The sequence below is a fragment of the Oncorhynchus nerka genome, linkage group LG17 (assembly GCF_034236695.1).
Source record: "Oncorhynchus nerka isolate Pitt River linkage group LG17, Oner_Uvic_2.0, whole genome shotgun sequence".
In the NCBI taxonomy this organism is placed as follows: domain Eukaryota; kingdom Metazoa; phylum Chordata; class Actinopteri; order Salmoniformes; family Salmonidae; genus Oncorhynchus; species Oncorhynchus nerka.
In genome coordinates this window covers 21,153,831-21,170,974 of record NC_088412.1, presented here as the reverse complement: position 1 = coordinate 21,170,974, position 17,144 = coordinate 21,153,831, and the positions used below count along the sequence as shown (strand labels likewise).

The 17,144-nt window shown below is 42.4% G+C and overlaps 1 protein-coding gene and 2 non-coding genes across 5 annotated transcripts in view; 2 read left to right on the top strand and 1 right to left on the bottom strand.

The window, feature by feature from the left end:
- The window catches only part of LOC115144871 (DNA-directed RNA polymerase, mitochondrial-like), a 39,119-nt gene extending 22,628 nt beyond the window's left edge, over positions 1-16,491 (top strand). Inside the window, exons 12-22 of one of the 3 annotated variants that reach the window (XM_065003054.1) lie at positions 174-296; positions 1,323-1,502; positions 2,887-2,973; positions 4,113-4,226; positions 5,771-5,823; positions 7,512-7,610; positions 7,900-7,972; positions 9,154-9,245; positions 13,924-13,997; positions 15,465-15,523; positions 15,974-16,491. In XM_065003054.1, coding sequence (XP_064859126.1) covers positions 174-296; positions 1,323-1,502; positions 2,887-2,973; positions 4,113-4,226; positions 5,771-5,823; positions 7,512-7,610; positions 7,900-7,972; positions 9,154-9,245; positions 13,924-13,997; positions 15,465-15,523; positions 15,974-15,997 — 978 coding nt within the window. In that variant the 3' untranslated portion in view covers positions 15,998-16,491. Of the gene's footprint in view, positions 1-173; positions 297-1,322; positions 1,503-2,886; positions 2,974-4,112; positions 4,227-5,059; positions 5,179-5,770; positions 5,824-7,511; positions 7,611-7,899; positions 7,973-9,153; positions 9,246-13,923; positions 13,998-15,464; positions 15,524-15,973 lie in introns of those variants that run through there. The other 2 variants (XM_029685969.2, XM_029685970.2) reach the window with 2 other exon arrangements.
- On the top strand, positions 3,466-3,538 carry trnat-ugu (transfer RNA threonine (anticodon UGU)). Its single transcript has one exon. It is a non-coding gene; the product is annotated as a tRNA-Thr (tRNA).
- Positions 12,298-12,350, bottom strand: LOC115145542 (U7 small nuclear RNA). The gene has a single exon (XR_003865991.1). It is a non-coding gene; the product is annotated as a U7 small nuclear RNA (small nuclear RNA).
- Positions 16,492-17,144: the final 653 nt, after the last annotated feature.

Here is a 17,144-nt window from a genome sequence, read left to right as displayed (position 1 = left end):
CATCAGTTAACCTCTCTGTTGGTTGGGCTATAGCTATGTAGAGTTGAGCAGCTCATTGACCTCATCTGTCTGTGCTTCTTCAGGACTCATCTATGACCTCGATTTAAGCTTTTATTTGCAACCCCAAAAAGTGTCTTATATTTCTCTCTTCACTCCCTCCTTCCTCCCCTCAGGATGGTTCATGTAATGGTCTCCAGCACTACGCAGCCCTGGGTCGGGATGTGATCGGTGCCACCTCTGTGAACCTAATTCCCTGTGAGGTGCCCCAGGATGTCTACAGCGGGGTGGCACAGCAGGTCAGTCAGCCTGGGCACCAGAGGGCGCCAGTGGGCAGTGGCTGGGTGATTGTATTGCCCTGCCCCTTCCACCTATAATGTAGAATTAACACACAAGGTCGAAACAGTTGCTGAAATCCGTAGTTTATCAATTAATACATAATGTTGTACTTGAAGAGTGTCTCATTATCGAGCTTTGCTCATTTATTTATCTGGGTGGTTGGATACCTAGGGAACAACAGTGTACTTTTTCCTTTGCACTGAGCACAGTCTACAATAACAGCACCTGCTCTCCTCAGACTAGTCAGAGTAGGCTTTACTTTACCTCTCGCCCCAGGCCTCCCTGAGCCCCAGTCACTGCAGAGCTGAAGGCACAGCCCAAGGATTTTGCGCTGACCAAGCTACATATTTTAGATGGGAGACAATTTGATTTAAGCACCGGTGAGAGCGGAGAGTGTTTATGCTGTGATAAAAAAAAGCCCAAATCATGAAGTCTCGTTTAGCTGGAGTGTAGTACACTGATGAGTTCTCAATGAGCTGGGCTGCTTTCAGAATGCTGCTGTGGCAGCGCTTCCTGCTCCCTTCTCCTACCTCCATTGTCCAGCCACCCCCGAGGAGCGCTTATTAGAAAGCAGCTGATGAAATCTGCTCCGCTCCGAGTCTTGGAGGACAAACACCTCCAGTACATACAGGGCCCCAATCATCAAGGCAACAATGTTTACAGGAAGGATACACCTGGTGTGTCTTTAAGGTGATTGCAGTTCATTGATTTAGACTGTTCACTTGTAGAACTACTACAGCAGGTTCTGTACAGGATATACAGCAAACTGCTGCTAAAGCCACTGGCCCGTTGAGTCAGATGTGTGATAACTGTCATTCACTGGCAGTCTAAATCAATGTACTGTCTGCAGCACAATGTGGTTCTCTTATGCTCCCATGTTATACTATGGGACTGTCAGAGTTAATGTATGATACTTTTGAGTCCGTGCGGTTCCCTTTGGACAAGATGACAGTCAGACTGTGTTTGGTGCTCTGTGTGTTTTATAGGTGGAGGAGTTCCGTGCGCGGGACTCAGAGAAGGGTCTGAAGATCGCCCAGGTGCTGGAGGGCTTCATCAGCAGGAAGGTGGTGAAGCAGACGGTGATGACGGTGGTGTACGGGGTGACGCGCTACGGAGGACGCCTCCAGATAGAGAAGAGGCTCAAGGAGGTTGATGACTTCCCCAAGGTACGGCCTACCAGTCATCTATGTAATTGTTGGTTTTTCATGTCACTCGCTGTGGCCTTTCTGGATGAATAGTATCACATAATCATCTCCTATAACATACGACTGTGTTACGAGAAATGTGCCATACTGACAGCTGTGAGACGTCTTAAACTGTATCTGTCTATATTAGCCATTGATTTTATTATTCTTTAGATGCTTCACAGGCACACAGACCTATTATAATTCGGTAGTAACCTAATCTGATTTCGTCTTGTGTGTTTCCCGTCTAACATCCAGGGAAATTGTCTCATTAGTTGAAACGGGAATCTGGGAACAATGTAGCGGGAAATGTTTATTACTGTGAAAACCGCCTTATCCCATTGAAATGCAGTTGTTTGGCAGCCATATTGGAAATGGCCTAGGAACAGTGGGTTAACTGCCTTGTTCAGGGGCAGAACGACAGATTTTTACCTTGTCAGCTCAGGAATTTGATCGGGCAACCTTTCGGTTACTAGTCCAACGCTCTAACCACTAGGCCACCCCAATGTGACGTTCACAAAGCACTGTAATGTGACGTTCATACTTCTGATATCCATTTAGTTGAGCGCAGCAATATCATCATGAATTTATACCTTTTCTTTTCAGTTTAATTTTACACCAAAATCGCTGATACCTATAAAAATGGTGATTGTCATAATCTACTGCAGCCATGCTCAATAGGCTGGATCCAGACCCAGAATGGGGTCAATACGATTCGGGATTCGACTCGTGATATCATATGAACACACATGTAAAATTGCAGGCAATATGTAACTTTTTGGGGGACACAACCAGTTTTTTAACTGACTTGCCTAGTTAAATAAATAAAATAAATACATTCTCATTGAATACAAGTCTAAGAAGCGACAGATCTGTTCTAGGAAGCTATTTCTATGCTTCCTATTAAGTTTCATTTTTGAGTCTTTTACTTTCAGTTTTGTACACCATCTTCAAACAGCTAAAAAGACAATCTTTTTGGTTATGGAAAATATATTTCACAGCGGTTTAGATGGTACAATGATTCTCTACACTATACTTACGCAAACTATTAGAATTGTAAGCAACCAGGAAATGGCGGAGCGATTTCTGCATGGTGCATCTATAAAACTGCAAATGTTTTCTCTTTGCCAACAAGAGGGGTGTGAACAGTTCGGGGTTGCGAGGTGGAGGTTTGTTACAATGCAACCCCCCCCCTATTCAAATCAACCCAGGAATTATTTTATGGAACAGCACATAATTTACCTTGTGGAGTTCCTCTGAATTCTGTGCTTGGTCTTTTACTCATTGTGATTATGTGCCTATAAATATACATACATGATTTGGATATATGCATTGTCCTGCCATTGAGATTGTGTTATGATTGCAGGAGTACGTATGGGACGCCTCTCACTATCTGGTCCAACAGGTGTTCAGCAGTCTGAAAGAGATGTTCACCGGCACCAGAGAGATCCAGGTACCCTGCGTTGACACACATTACTAATATATCCATCTACCTGCTGCATATACCAGCTCCACAGTTGACCCAGCACTTATTATTAACGACTTTAGTTTGCTTTACTATTAGCACAGTAGCCGTGCTCATTCATCATATGCATGGGCTCATGCATTAAAACCAATCGCGAAAGAATGATCAGGGTAGCTTTACGGTGAGGGCACACAGCCCCAGCTCAAATGAAATATTCCCCCTTCATCTTGCTCCAGCTCCCGGTTCATCTCTAAATTGGTCAGGTCCTGCTGGGTCTACACAGCAGTCTCAAGAAGAGCGCAGCGGTGACTAGTTACAGTACATGATCAATCCCTCTCTCTTCCCCTCCTCCCTGTACCTGGCTGGGAGTTCGTGGATGAAGGAGGGGGAGAGGAGAGGTAGGATGATTAGGGGAAAGAGGGCCAGAAAGCAGGCAGACAGTCTGATTAATGGGCCAGCTTTGGGCCTGCCTGCTAGCTGGGTCGTGTGGCTCAGTTGGTAGAGCATGGCACTTGTAATGCCAGGGTTGTGGATTCGATTGCCATGGGGACCAGTATAGAAATGTACACACTCACTACTTTAAGTCTCTCTGGATAAGAGCGTCTGATAAATTACTTAAAATGTGAAATGTAAATATTAGTCTCCTACACTGAGGCTGTGGATGAGGACTTCTAGAAGCGATATATGTCAGACTCAGCAACAGCCAGGCCAGCACTGTTGCTCTGTTATATCTATGCTAGTGTTATATTGTCTGCAAGCAACAACGTTCCACCTGTTTCTTTGAAAACTCTCCATTTGTTTGCACGGATAGATATAATCACGAAAGAAACTGCACCTAAATTTAAACTGATTATACTTCCAAGCTGCTGAGTGAATGTAATGTGTCTTTATTCTCACATTTTCCTCAATTTCACAAACATCTTAATTTGAGCACAAATGTACTCACCAGTGAACAGTGGGTGATGGAAGTGAATTGAATTGCTTAGCTCTGTGTATCTACAGTAGCTGGCAGCAGAGGAGTAGAATGCTGTGACCTGTGAGTGGTATTTTCAAGTGTCCTACTTTCACTCAGTAGCTACCTCTCCTTCCATTGGCTGACCCGTGGCGGTGCTCTCTGTTTGTTTCAGGACTGGCTGACGGAGAGCGCCAGGCTCATCTCTAAATCGGGCAACACGGTGGAGTGGGTGACGCCCCTGGGCCTGCCCATCATTCAACCCTACCACCGGACCAGGACGCAGATGGTAAGACTAAATGTGGCTTACTCTAGATGTTGCTTAGTTAGAGCTCAGAGAAGCATGAAAGTAACTCTCCTGTGTTTCCAAATATCTATGAAATATAACCTAAATTTAATGACAATATTTAAAAAATATATATAATTAAGTATGTTCTAAAGCAGCTTTTCTGTGTTGGAATGGTGTGGGCGTACTCCAACAACAGCATGGTATGGGCGTATACTGGTCATAAAAAATATTCATGTGAGTAGGCCGCTCATCCTCCTTGAGGAAATAGTAAAGCATTTTTGAAACAGTCTGAGATACAAGTTTGAGGTGTTTTTTTTTTTTTTTTTCAAGTGTTTTTGTTTTCTCCAATATATGCTTTGACCACATACGAGTATAGGATGAGTCAACAACATTATTTGGCTATGAGTTAACAGAATATTAACTTTCAAAAGTCTTTCACTGGACAGTTGAACGTCTTACACCCAAGCAGCGAGCCTTCCTTTTTTGTCCCGCTACACTTGTCCACAGTAAAGTTACCCTGTACCGCTGTGCTGTTATACGAGCGCGTACATGTGGCAAACGTAGTCCTTTTCAAAGGGAAATATGAGAATATTTATACAATATATGCTCTATAGTTTAATCAATCTGGCTGTGGTCACCATTAATGCCAGTCACATGTCCACTGGAGAGATCATGAAAATAACAAGCAAACTTATGTCCCTTTTCCCCCCTAATTGATCCACCTGGCAGACAGCTTATCGTTTGGCTATTGGTGTGTCTTTAACTGGTAGAGGGGCCTGAAAGCAGTAACCAATTACAGGGCTCTCTTCACCTCTTTTGACTTCTGCTGACAGACAGGGGGAGGAAACCTCTGAAAGCTCCATCTCTCAAGTTATCCTCAGCACTTCAGGTCTCAGCTGTGTCCTGGCCTGTCTCTGTTCCGGCTCAGTGCACTGCCACCTTGAGCAGGGCACCTCGCTCCTCTACTGCTCTGTGTGTGTGCAGGTGTGTGTGTGAGTGTGTTTCTGTATAAGCACTTTGTGACATCTGCTGATGTAAAAATGGCTTTAGAAATGTATTTGAAAGTGATGGGCCCCATTTTTCACCTCAACCTGGTCAAACGCCTCTCTTCTGTGACAGCGCCTACAGTTGCTAGCGGTGTGTTTCTGCTCTGTCCATAGATGTTGTTGAGATATTGAGCACTAGGTATACTCACTCCTAGGGAACAAACTCTTTGTTAACATGTCTTAGTAGGCTTGTATTTAGCATGCTAGCTCAAGTCAGGTTTTTACTAGTAATGAATGTCCTATTGTCATGTCTGTTACCTCTGAGCACTTGTAGGTCAATCAGAGGCATTCAATAAAAATGGACTCCACATTAATTTGATCTTCCATCAATTTGTTAGAAATAAGGACCGACTTAGGTGGTGGAAAGTCTACCCTGTTTGAGGACAGAATGTCTAATCCTAATCCAGTGTCCCCTCCACAATTTCATTGACTGAAATGACATCATCAAACCTACCTGACTCACTCATGTCCTCCGTTTTCCCCTCATGTCTGCTGCAGCTGAAGGGTACCATCCAGGACCTAAGTCTCCAGATCACCCATGACTCTAAACAGTAAGTTCTTCTCCATCCCACTGTTTTCCACCAGCTGCCTTATCTGCTTGGTCTGTTTCACAAGCGTTCCCGGAAATCTCGCAATGTTGCACCTCTGGGTTTAGAAACTCTGTGGCATGATGCTCTGTGGCATGATGCCTTCATCGTCTCTGTGAGTGAATTTCTGGGTTCTACAGTGCGACCTTTTTACTCATGTGCCTAAAAATAGATGTGTGCGAACTGAAAAAGTAGTGTGAGCACATGTGCGAGTTGTGATACAGCATATAGCAAAAAACATCCTGCCGTAGCTATTTTCGAACTATTTCTGCTGTTTTGTTTTATAGCTGGTAGCTAATCACACACAAAATCACATAAATAAGAATCATTTCTTATTTCTATGCAAAGAACTACGTAGAGTCCCATATATCCCACATCGGACTAGTAACCGAAAGGTTGCAAGTTCGAATCCCCGAGCTGACAAGGTACAAATCTGTCGTTCTGCCCCTGAACAGGCAGTTAACCCACTGTTCCTAGGCCGTCATTGAAAATAAGAATTTGTTCTTAACTGACTTGCCTAGTTAAATAAAGGTAAAATTTTTAAAAAATAAAATAAAATCAGCAACAGTGCCTGGGTCACTGAGTGAAACACTGGAAGATACATTTTTAGAAGCGCACAGGAATAGAAGTTGATATAATTTACACTAAAGTCTGAATTTATACTTGTGTTTCTTGGCTATTTACATCATTTGTTCACTAGGTTGTTCAATGTTAGTTTGAGCTTGCTCAACTGCTACAAGCAAAGATGGACCTCTCAGACAGACATGCGAATTAAAGGGGGAGATGAAGGTGACTCAAATGTACTTTCGTTGTACTCCTAAATGTGGTCCTTGTTAAAAATGTCAGCGTAGAGCCTTGAATTTGCACATCCCATGTCATGTAGCCTAAGCATTAACGATGAGTCAAAATCCACTTAGCCTTATTATTTTTTTCTGGTATATTCATTGATTTTCTTTCACATTACATATAGCAGCTCCCTTTCGAGCGTTAACCTGTTTAATATTTTTATTCATATCGGCCACAGAAAGCGAGATCACACTGTGATCCGGAACAACAGGGGCTTTCATGCAAGACTCAGTGTTATTTTCTTCGACACGAGTATAAAAGGCATTTAGCTCGTTTGGAAGTTCTGCGTCACTGTGCATTTCACGGCTGGGTTTCCCTTTGTAATCCGTTATCGTCTGCAAGTGTTGGAGCCGGTGCAATAGGATTCCACCTCGTCGGAGGTCATAGCTGGCTTTCTTGTATGCGTCCGTATCCCGTTCCTTATAAGCGGCCCGTGACTGATGTGGTAAACTCCTCAATGGACATTGACATTTCTGCAACCTTTCAGTTGGAAGACAGTAGCCAAAACAGCTGCAAAGACTGCAATATGTTTTCCTTTCTCGCCAACACCCAATTAGCTGTGGGCTTACACAGGACATCTAAAGGAAGTGGAAGTATAGAGTGCAGTTGTGTTGGCTAGCTGCCTTTATCAGTTGAACAACTGATTTTTTTCTTTGTTATTAATTCATACTGACCTACCTGTGCACTGATCCGTGGACTAAGACACTGGCTTTTCAGGGACTTAATTGTGTGTGGGTGCACGAGAGAGACCCACTGTATGTGTGCGCTTTCTCTGTGAACAACTGTTTTTTGTTTTCTGTCCACAGGAAGCCAGACACAGTGAAACAGAAGAATGCCTTCCCTCCTAACTTCATCCACTCTCTGGACTCCACACACATGATGCTGACTGCTCTCTACTGCTACAGGTACACTACCTACCTACCAGTACTGACCTCTGACCCCCACCACACGGACCTCTGATCACATTCCCTACCACACTCTACCACCATTCAGCTGATGCACTGTCTTCTCTCAAGACCCATCTGAATAACAATTTCTGTTTGATCCCATAAACTGTTTTCATAGTATGTCACGTTGATTCAAATCTCAGTATGTCTCACAGGCTGTGTAACCTCATATTACGTTTTCCACCACGATTTCCTTCCACAGCGTCTAGCCCTATGTCTCATGTTTCTACTCTGTGTGCTCCTCTAGCGCCGGCCTGACGTTCGTCTCCGTCCACGACTGCTTCTGGACCCACGCCCTTACAGTCGACACGATGAACAAGGTACTTTAGTACAGTACAATCCTCACCTTCATTACTGTAACTTCTACGGTCTTAGCACACAGCTCCCCTGTATCCTACCTTTTTATAGGCCTTCCCTGATGTCAATTACTTTACACCACTGTCTGCCTGGCCATTAATACATGCCGTTACAGCTGTTGGCAGGCAGTGTCATATGTCCCGTTGTTGCGTCCTGTCCTTTACGGACTGTATATATGGCTGTGTTTCCCTGCCCCTCAGGACATCGAGGTGTCAACAAGTCTAAATGGTTTCCACTAGACTACACAGCTACAAAATTTACTATATCGTCAAAAAATTCTGAAATCGAAGAGTTTATTTAAGCTTAGTTAGGCATAAGGTTAGCAATGTGGGTAAGGTTAGGTCTAAAATCAGATTTGAAGAAAAATGGTATGAATAGGCAGGGTTTATGACTTTGTGGCTGTGTTAACTAGTGATGACCAGACCATATTGAGATGCTCCGGTTCTATAAAGATCCAAACTATCCGAATTACCATAATGGCATTTCTGTATGAATTATGTGAAGAAATGAGCTTCCAACTGTTATTTCTTCATCCAATCTCCAGTGATTAGTATTGAAGAGGTTATTTCATAGTATTGTTATTTCTTGTCATGTTTAAATCTGTGCTCTTCCCTAATTTCATAGCCAATTGAACAAAAAGCAAGGGGAAACGCTCAAAATAACTAGGTCAGCACCTCACCTATGACATGGGATTTTATTACCCCTTTAAGATGCAGAATCTGAAACAACCAAATTTGTCAGGAATTGGATTCGTAACACATCATATGAATGGAAGGCAACAACAAAAAAAGGAAGAAATTCAGGACGTAACATATCACGCTAAATGGATGACTTACTGTAGTACACAATTTGATAACGTAGTACACACAAAACGGGGCCCACTTTTGGCTCATGACCACCACTTTCGGAACTACTGTCTGAAATATTACAAAAGTTTGAGTGCATCTTTAGGTCATTCTTCAGGAATGCATCAAATTGGTCCTGACCTGACAGCAGTAATGATTGGCACCAATCACTCTAGCTTGTCTTTCCCCTCCCTCCTTTTCCTCCTCTGCTTCTCTCCCCCTGCCAGTGTTGAATAGAGCGGTTGGTTGAGTGTTGGGAGTAGAGTAGCTGAGCATGTTGTGCTCTATTGGGTTGCCAGGTTTGCCGGGAGCAGTTTGTGGCACTGCACAGCCAGCCCATCCTTCAAGAGCTGTCCAACTTCCTACTGCAGAAATACTGCTCTGGGCAATCGTAAGTTTCTACAACACACACACAAACTGGACCACCTCACTGGCAGAGCAGTTTGGTTTAATTTGCACATAATTATTATGAAGATAAAAACCAGACAGGAAAAAGTTGTTGTTTTTTAAACACACTTTTATATAAATAAACATCACACTATTTTATCTCAGAATGTATGTCACTGTGCATATTTACTGAATACGTTGCTCACCAAAAAGTACATACAATGGCACCGCCAATCCCACTGCCTCAGCCATGTATGCATAAAACAGCGTTTCCCAAACTAAGAAGTCACGTCGTCTGATTTTAAAATAGGGTTGTGAGAGAAACTATATATATATATATATATATATATATATACATATTATATATATAATTATATATATATATTTTAAATCAAGCTTGGTTCTTAGAACCGGGGTTACGTCAGTAACCTACGGTAGCAGTTAAATCTGTTTGTAATGAACACAGCGGTTTCAGTTTTCTTCCTTCAAATGTGCCCACATAAAAAAAATGGAAATAGAGCAGCCTTTCGTAAAGTGTGGGTCGCGACGTGTCAGAGTACATGTATAATTCTTTAGTTAATTACTGGAATTGATTTGGCCAAGTGCATCTGTGCTTTCTGTTCAGTGCGCTCTCTGCTTAGCAGCGGTCTCTGCTCAGTTTGGCAGATGTGGGAGAGGGAGATGCCCGTGTGCTTCGCGGTTCACCGGATCTTTTTTCTGCAGTTTTCTTGAAGATCACTCCGCGACACACGATGCAACGCTGTCGTTCAGCAGCAGATGATGTCCTCTCAGCCACTGACTTGTCATTCCCACTCGCCATCACTCACCGCTATCATCAAATGGACTCATGCTAACCACAAGTTCTGACTGAGATCAATTGTCATGAAACGCAAATACAGGGATTAGTTTCTCTCTCTCTTTCATGCAAACGTTGAGAAATAACGAGGAGCGCCCACAATGTGTTTTGTGTGGGGAAGTGCTTAACGTTAGTAATGAGCCTCTCAAAACGAACAAATTAATACAACGACACGCCCTGGCTAAACATACAGCATGATGGTAAACCCAGGGAGTTCTTTCAGAACAGGGCAGAATGCTTCAGGAAACAGTGCTTCAACAGTGGAAAAGTAAGTCAACTAGCAAGGCATTGTTGTCATTTTATAACAGGCGATAATAAGCAGAAATAAGGGAGTGCGAACTCTCATAGTAGTAGATGTGAGTTTCGCTTTCAAACAATCCCGTGGCTTTATAAATTACACAGTTAACGTTAATAGCTAACATTAGCCAAAGCAAGCTAGCTAGTTACTGATGGTGAAACCTGTAGTAACAGTACAGATAAAGATAAAGATCAGGCCTACTGTACATATTACTGTAGAAATGATTGTTGAAAACTAGTCTAGGATGGAACTGTTGCTGTTAATACAAATCATAAAAAAATATTCTGAACTGGAATAAACTGATTGAGGAAAGATTATTTTTGAGGCAAATACTCGCACAGTTCTGGGTTGCTCATCTACAGTAGGAAGCGGCCTCCTGTAGTGTATACTGTAGTATTTACAGTTAACTATAGTATAAATACTGTAGTAAAATAACTATTATATACTAGAGATGCACCGATATTACATTTTTGGCCGATAACCATCTGATATTTTCCTTGCCCTCCAAAAAAAAGATACGATAACCAATTTTATATATATAGTGATCTTTTAAGCGTTCTAGTACAGTAAAATAGTTAAAACACACACACATGCTGACCAAATTAGTTTGTTGGCATTTACGTATGCCCCCATTACCAGTAAAACATCATTAAAACCCATTTCTTTCACTTACCTGCTGTGCTGTTTCCTTGTTCATTTGTTCATTCTCAACCAGGATTTCACCATACATGTCAAGCAGTGAAGTTTCAGCTCTGTCTGGCCTCTCTTCCTCGGTGCACACTGTCAGTATGTCCGTTTCCATATTGTACAGCTGTCTGTAACATTTCACGTAAACCCTGTTTCTTGTCTGCATCGAAGTGTGGGGCCTTGTACCAAGCATCGAGCAAGGTGGCGACTCCGTAAAGCGGCTCAGAGAATGACACCGGATCGCTTGTTCACAGCCTCTACTAGAGTACTTTTGCAAGTTTTCACCCCACGGTCTGTCAGCAGTTTTGTTGAGCAGGTGTTTCAATGCCATGACCGAGGGTATCACGTCTGCTGCAGTCGCACTTGATGAGCTTATTTCTTGAGTTAGTTGTTCGAATGGTGCTAGGAGTGTGTTCATGTTTCAAACATGTTCTCAAATGCCATTAAAATGGCAGCAGCGGTATGAGAACCAGCACATTCTTGAGCAGTACAGCTTTCCTTCGGTACGAAATCCTCATCGTCCCACTGTGCTGTCAGACTCAGCATACTCATGGGGCTGACATCTCTGGTCCAAATGTCAGTCGTGAAGCTAATAGCAGTGACACCCGTAGCAAGCAGCTCAGGGATGTGCATTTCAACAATACTGTGTAACTCCGGTAGGGCAACATCTGAAAAATGGCGTCTACTTGGTAGAGTGTACCGGGGCTCGAGATGCTCGTCCAGTCGGCGAAAGCCAACATCATCCGCGACAGAGAATGGTTGATTGTCAAGGGCCATGAATTCCATTATCTTGACATGAATGGATTTCACCTTTTGAGTTGTCTCGCTGAATTTTTCTTGCTCTTTCAAATGACTGCTCTACTTGAACTTGTTTAGTTGTTGGAAGTGTGCCCTTAGTATTTTTCTTCTTTTGTTCTGTGTAGTGCTGTATTTTTTACGTTATATAAGTATGCACGTCAGCTTTGACATCGGTTTTGCACATCAGCGTTAATTAAACTAGACATCGGGCTGTTGGCATTTTTAGCTAATATCGTTTGATTCTGATATGTTTACCTTATTTATTTATTTTATCATGCATTGCTATTATATACTGTAGTAATGAATGTAGTGGTGTTGCTGATCGTAGTATACTGTAGTATTTAGTGTAATGTTTTTGCAGACATTACTGTAGTATTTACTATAGTGTTTTTGTTTTACTATCTTTGACATAGAAGTGGAGGCTTTCTCCTTCAGGAAACCTACTGGAGAAATACTAAAAGAGCACATTTTCCATAACCTGTAGGTAGGTAGGACTGGGGTCTAAACAGAGTTTTCTACAACCTGTAGGGAACACTGTACATGTACAGTATATGGTATATACTTGACATGTAGGTTTTGACTTATGGGTGGCAACAATTGGGATATGGGGAGGGGAATGGGCAGGGTATATGCAAATTAAACACTGTAGTATTTACTATAGTTAAAGAAGTGTGTTTTTGCGGACATTACTGTAGTATTTACTACATTTGTTTTTCTGGTACTATTGTAGTATTTACTATAGTATTCTACTACAAAATTCTATAGTAAGTGCTACACATGCTCGAGGGATTCTACAGTGCTTAGTATTTTATAATATACTACAAAATGCTATAGTAAGCACTTAACAATCGAGGGATACTACAGTGTATAGTATTGTGTATAGTATATACTACAGTGTATACTACAGTGTATAGTATATATATATACCCCTTCAGTTAACTACAGAATTCTATACTATACTTAATGTGGGTGGCACTATCCTTTGAACACTTTGAGCTACAGAAAATGATGACCCCATAATAAGACTCTCAAGCACTTATGTGTTTTCTGTTTCCCTCTACAATGCCCACAAGCCAGAGTGGACAAGACCAGGCACTAAATCTGACTGGGGGGAAAAGAACAATCACTGTATGTCCTTTTCTACACAGAAGACCATACGAAATGATTAATCTCCCAATTCCTTTGTTGCATTTGTCACTTCAAACCATACTTCCTTCAGATTTAAATACTGTCAAAAGTAGTCATACTGATTTGTAATAGATTGTAATAACCCCAACTTAAAAAAGCAAACGTTGATATCTTTTATTTACTGTGATCACTTTTTTTTACATGGTGGGGTCGCAACATTTTTTTTGTCAAACGACAAAACGAGTGTGGTAACCCCTGGCATAAACTGTAAAAACAGACATGTACAGTAACTATGGTAGATAAATGGTTCTAAAACACGTGGAGTTTCCTGCTGCCATCAGTTTCTCTCTCTCTGCTTGTACTTTTTAAGCCTGGAGTTGCCATAGCTGGACTTGAATGGTTAAGCATACACACACATCCTTAAAGTAGTAGTTTGAGCACTGTAGAAACTAAACTTACTAAACATTAGATGGGCTTTTAACTATGCCATCAAATACAGAAATGGCTTTAAAAGTGCACCGATTCCCAGACTATACCTTTAAAAGTGACTGTTTAGAAGCTTGACAGACCACTAGTGGTTACAGTAAAAATGTTTTTTACGGTTAGGTTGCTTGTAAAAAGTTGTTTTTACAGTAATCACTTGGTGTTGGGTTAAGTGTACATAGTATCCACACTGCTCCTTCGGTGGGGTAATTGGGCATCCAGGCCAGCCCCTCATCTCCTCTGCCAAGGCCCCGTGAGGTCATAGCCCCTAGGAGGAGAGGCGAGATGAGGAAGGCAGGAGCTTAACGAGATGAGCCTGAGGAGACTGCACCACTGCCCTGCTCTCTTCAATAGCAGGGACTCCTGATCAACCTCTCACCACAACAACAACAACTTAATAAGCACTTAAATCTGACATCCTTTCTCCTCCAGGAGCGAGGTCAAAAACAATAAGTTTATGGAGTACCGGAGGATGCTGCTACTACTGGCCAAAGTGCCTCAAACAGGTTAGTTTTTCTCTCTTTGTCTGCACCCTACAGGACCTGTGTATTCTGTTCGTCAGATCCATGGGATAATCCCCACAGCACAGGGGTTGATTGATTAAAGTGTCAGCACCACACCCGTCTGCCCATCATTCCTGAAGAAGGCTTTTGTGGTTGTTTAACCTCTGTCCATCTGAGGCTGGTTGGTACCAGCAGCTCCACCCGCCATGCAAAGTCTCCTTACACGACTCAGGCAGGTGTAGTGGTTTCTGAACCACACGGAGGCCATCACTACGGTAACCTCTGGCTGTCTCCTCTAACAGAATACAGTGGAGTACTAGCTGAATACTAGCTAGACGTTGTTATACAACAGGTGTACTCATGTACTATTTCAGAAGGTCCGGTCACGCAATGGTCCGGATGGATATAGTCATTTATTGGCGTAGTAACAAAGCCCCACCTCACAACCCATGGGACCCCAAACTGTTCACACCCCTCTTGTTGGCAGAGAGTCCATTTTTTTTGTAAATATACATACTAGTCAAAAGTTTGGACACATCTACTCATTCAAGGCTTTTTCTTTATTTTTACTATTTTCTACATTGTAGAATAATATTGAAGACCTCAAAACTATGAAATAACACGTATGGAATCATGAAGTAACCCAAAAAATGTTAAACAATTCAAAAAATATTTGAGATTCTTAAAAGTAGCCACCCTTTGCCTTGATGACTGCTTTGTACACTCTTGGCATTCTCTCATCCAGCTAAACCTGGAATGCTTTGACCAACAGTTTTGAAGGAGTTCCTACATATGCTGAGCACTTGTTGGCTGCTTTTCCTTCACTCTGCGGTCCAACTCATCCCAAACCATCTCAATTGGGCTGAGGTCAGGTGATTATGGAGGCCAGGTCATCTGATGCAGCACTCCATCACACGCTTTGGTCAAATAGCCCTTTAGGTGTGTTGTGTCATTGTCCTTTTACAAAACAAATGATAGTCTAAGCAAACCAGATGGGATGGCATATCGCTGCAGAATGCTGTGGTAGCCATGCTGCTTAAGTGTGCCTTGAATTCTTAATAAATCAGACAGTGTGGAGGTGCTTTGCTAGTGACACTATCACATCTCCTCCTCCATTCTTCACGGTGGGAACCACACATGTGGAGATCATCCGCTCTCCTACTCTGCATCTCACAAAGACACAGCGGTTGGAACCAAACCAGCAATTAGACCATGAAGGCCTGATTCATGCAGTTTCCTCTGAACAGGTTATTTGAAATTTTCCGCATTGACTGACCTTTGTCTTAAAGTAATGATCAACTGCCGTTTCTCTTTGCTTATTTGAGCTGTTCTTGCCATAATATGAAATAGGGCTATCTTCTGTGTACCACCCCTACCTTGTCACAACACAATTGATTGGCTCAAACACATTAAGAATTTACAACATTTACTTTTTAAGAAGGCACACCCGTTAATTGAAATGCATTCCAGGTGACTACCTCATGAAGCTGGTTCAGAAAATGCCAAGAGTGTGCAAAGCTGTCATCAAGGTAAAGGGTGACTACTTTGAAGAATCTCAAATATAAAATATATTTTTAGCTTACAACATGATTCCCTATGTGTTATTTAATAATTTTGAGGGCTTCACTATTCTTCTACAATGTAAAAAATAAAGAAAAACCCTGGAATGAGGAGATGTCCAAACGTTTGACTGGTACTGTATGTAAATAAGGTATTTCTGTTCGACCTTTTTTTTTATTTGTCACTTTGGGATATTGTGAGGGGTCTGAATACTTTTCGAATTCACTGTATATAATGGTAGTGAGAACATTGACTCCTATACAGTGTCCTATAGAAGTCAACAGCCATATGTCAGGGAAACTCAGAATTGGACCACAATATTTGACCGATAAAAACGTAGACAATCATTACCCATTAATGCATCTTCCACTACGTCCTACCCCTTTTCCCTGACGTGAGGTTGTGTTCTTGTCTCCCAGGCGACTTTGATCTCCAGCAGGTGAAGGAATCCACTTACTTCTTCAGCTAAGAGGAACAGACTGACAATCAGAGCAACAGGATGCAAAAGCCAATGGATGAGATGAGTAGGATTGACAGACTGTGAGGCTGAACACTGAGAGGGCTGTGTGGGGACTGGGAGGGCTTGTCTCCCTGAGGCATCAGATGACTGATCCACTGCCCGCTGGGTGAAGCCAAGGCTTTCTGCAACAGCTCCATCACACATAATGACCTACCCAGACAGACCGCCATAGACCAGTGTGGGAGGAGAGGCCTCCTCTGTAGAGGAGGCAAGGAAATGAGAGCAGCTTCCCCACTCTGGACTGGAGAGGATCTCAACAGTGCTCATTTAGGCTTTGACATTTCCCCTTTTACTGTTGTGTGTGTGAGAGAATGGATGATATCCCTTGTCTGAAAATGTGAGCGTTGTTATACGTGTGTGTTCCGGCGACTCTGTCCTCCCATAATGAACACCTTGACTATAAAGAGACTTCTAAGAGTGTGAGTGACCAGTGTGTTTCCTCCATATCTCTCTCCACAGTGTTCTGATCTGCCCGTTCCCTCCCTCCCTCTAACACCTGGCTGATTAAGCACATGATACTGCCTCTTATTGATTGAGGCACCCAGGAAGAGATGCCCACTCTGACATTTAGAGCCACACCTCATTTACCTCGCAAGTTTCCACTGGAGACAGTTACTCTCACTCACATTGAGAGGGAAGAAACATAGTAATAATGGGTGAGTGGATGGATGAAAAGGTAGCTGTGAGGGAGGATGTCATGAATTGTCCTTACAAAAAAAGACAGTTTTCAAACTATCTGCAGTTGCCATCTGGGGGGGGAGAAATGGTTCACTTCTGAGAGGGATTTTTTTTTTGTCAGTGAGCATTTCTCCTTTGCCAAAATAATCCATCCACTTGACATCAAGAAGCTGATTTAACAGCATGATCATTACACAGGTGCACTTTGTGCGTGGTACAATAAAAGGCCACTCTAAAATGTGCAGTTTTTTCACACAACACAATGGCACTGATGTCTCAAGTTTTGAGGGAGGATGCAATTGACATACTGACTGCAGGAATGTCCACCAGAGCGGTTGCCAGATAATTGAATGTTAATTTCTCCAACGTCGTTTTAGAAAATTTGTCAACAC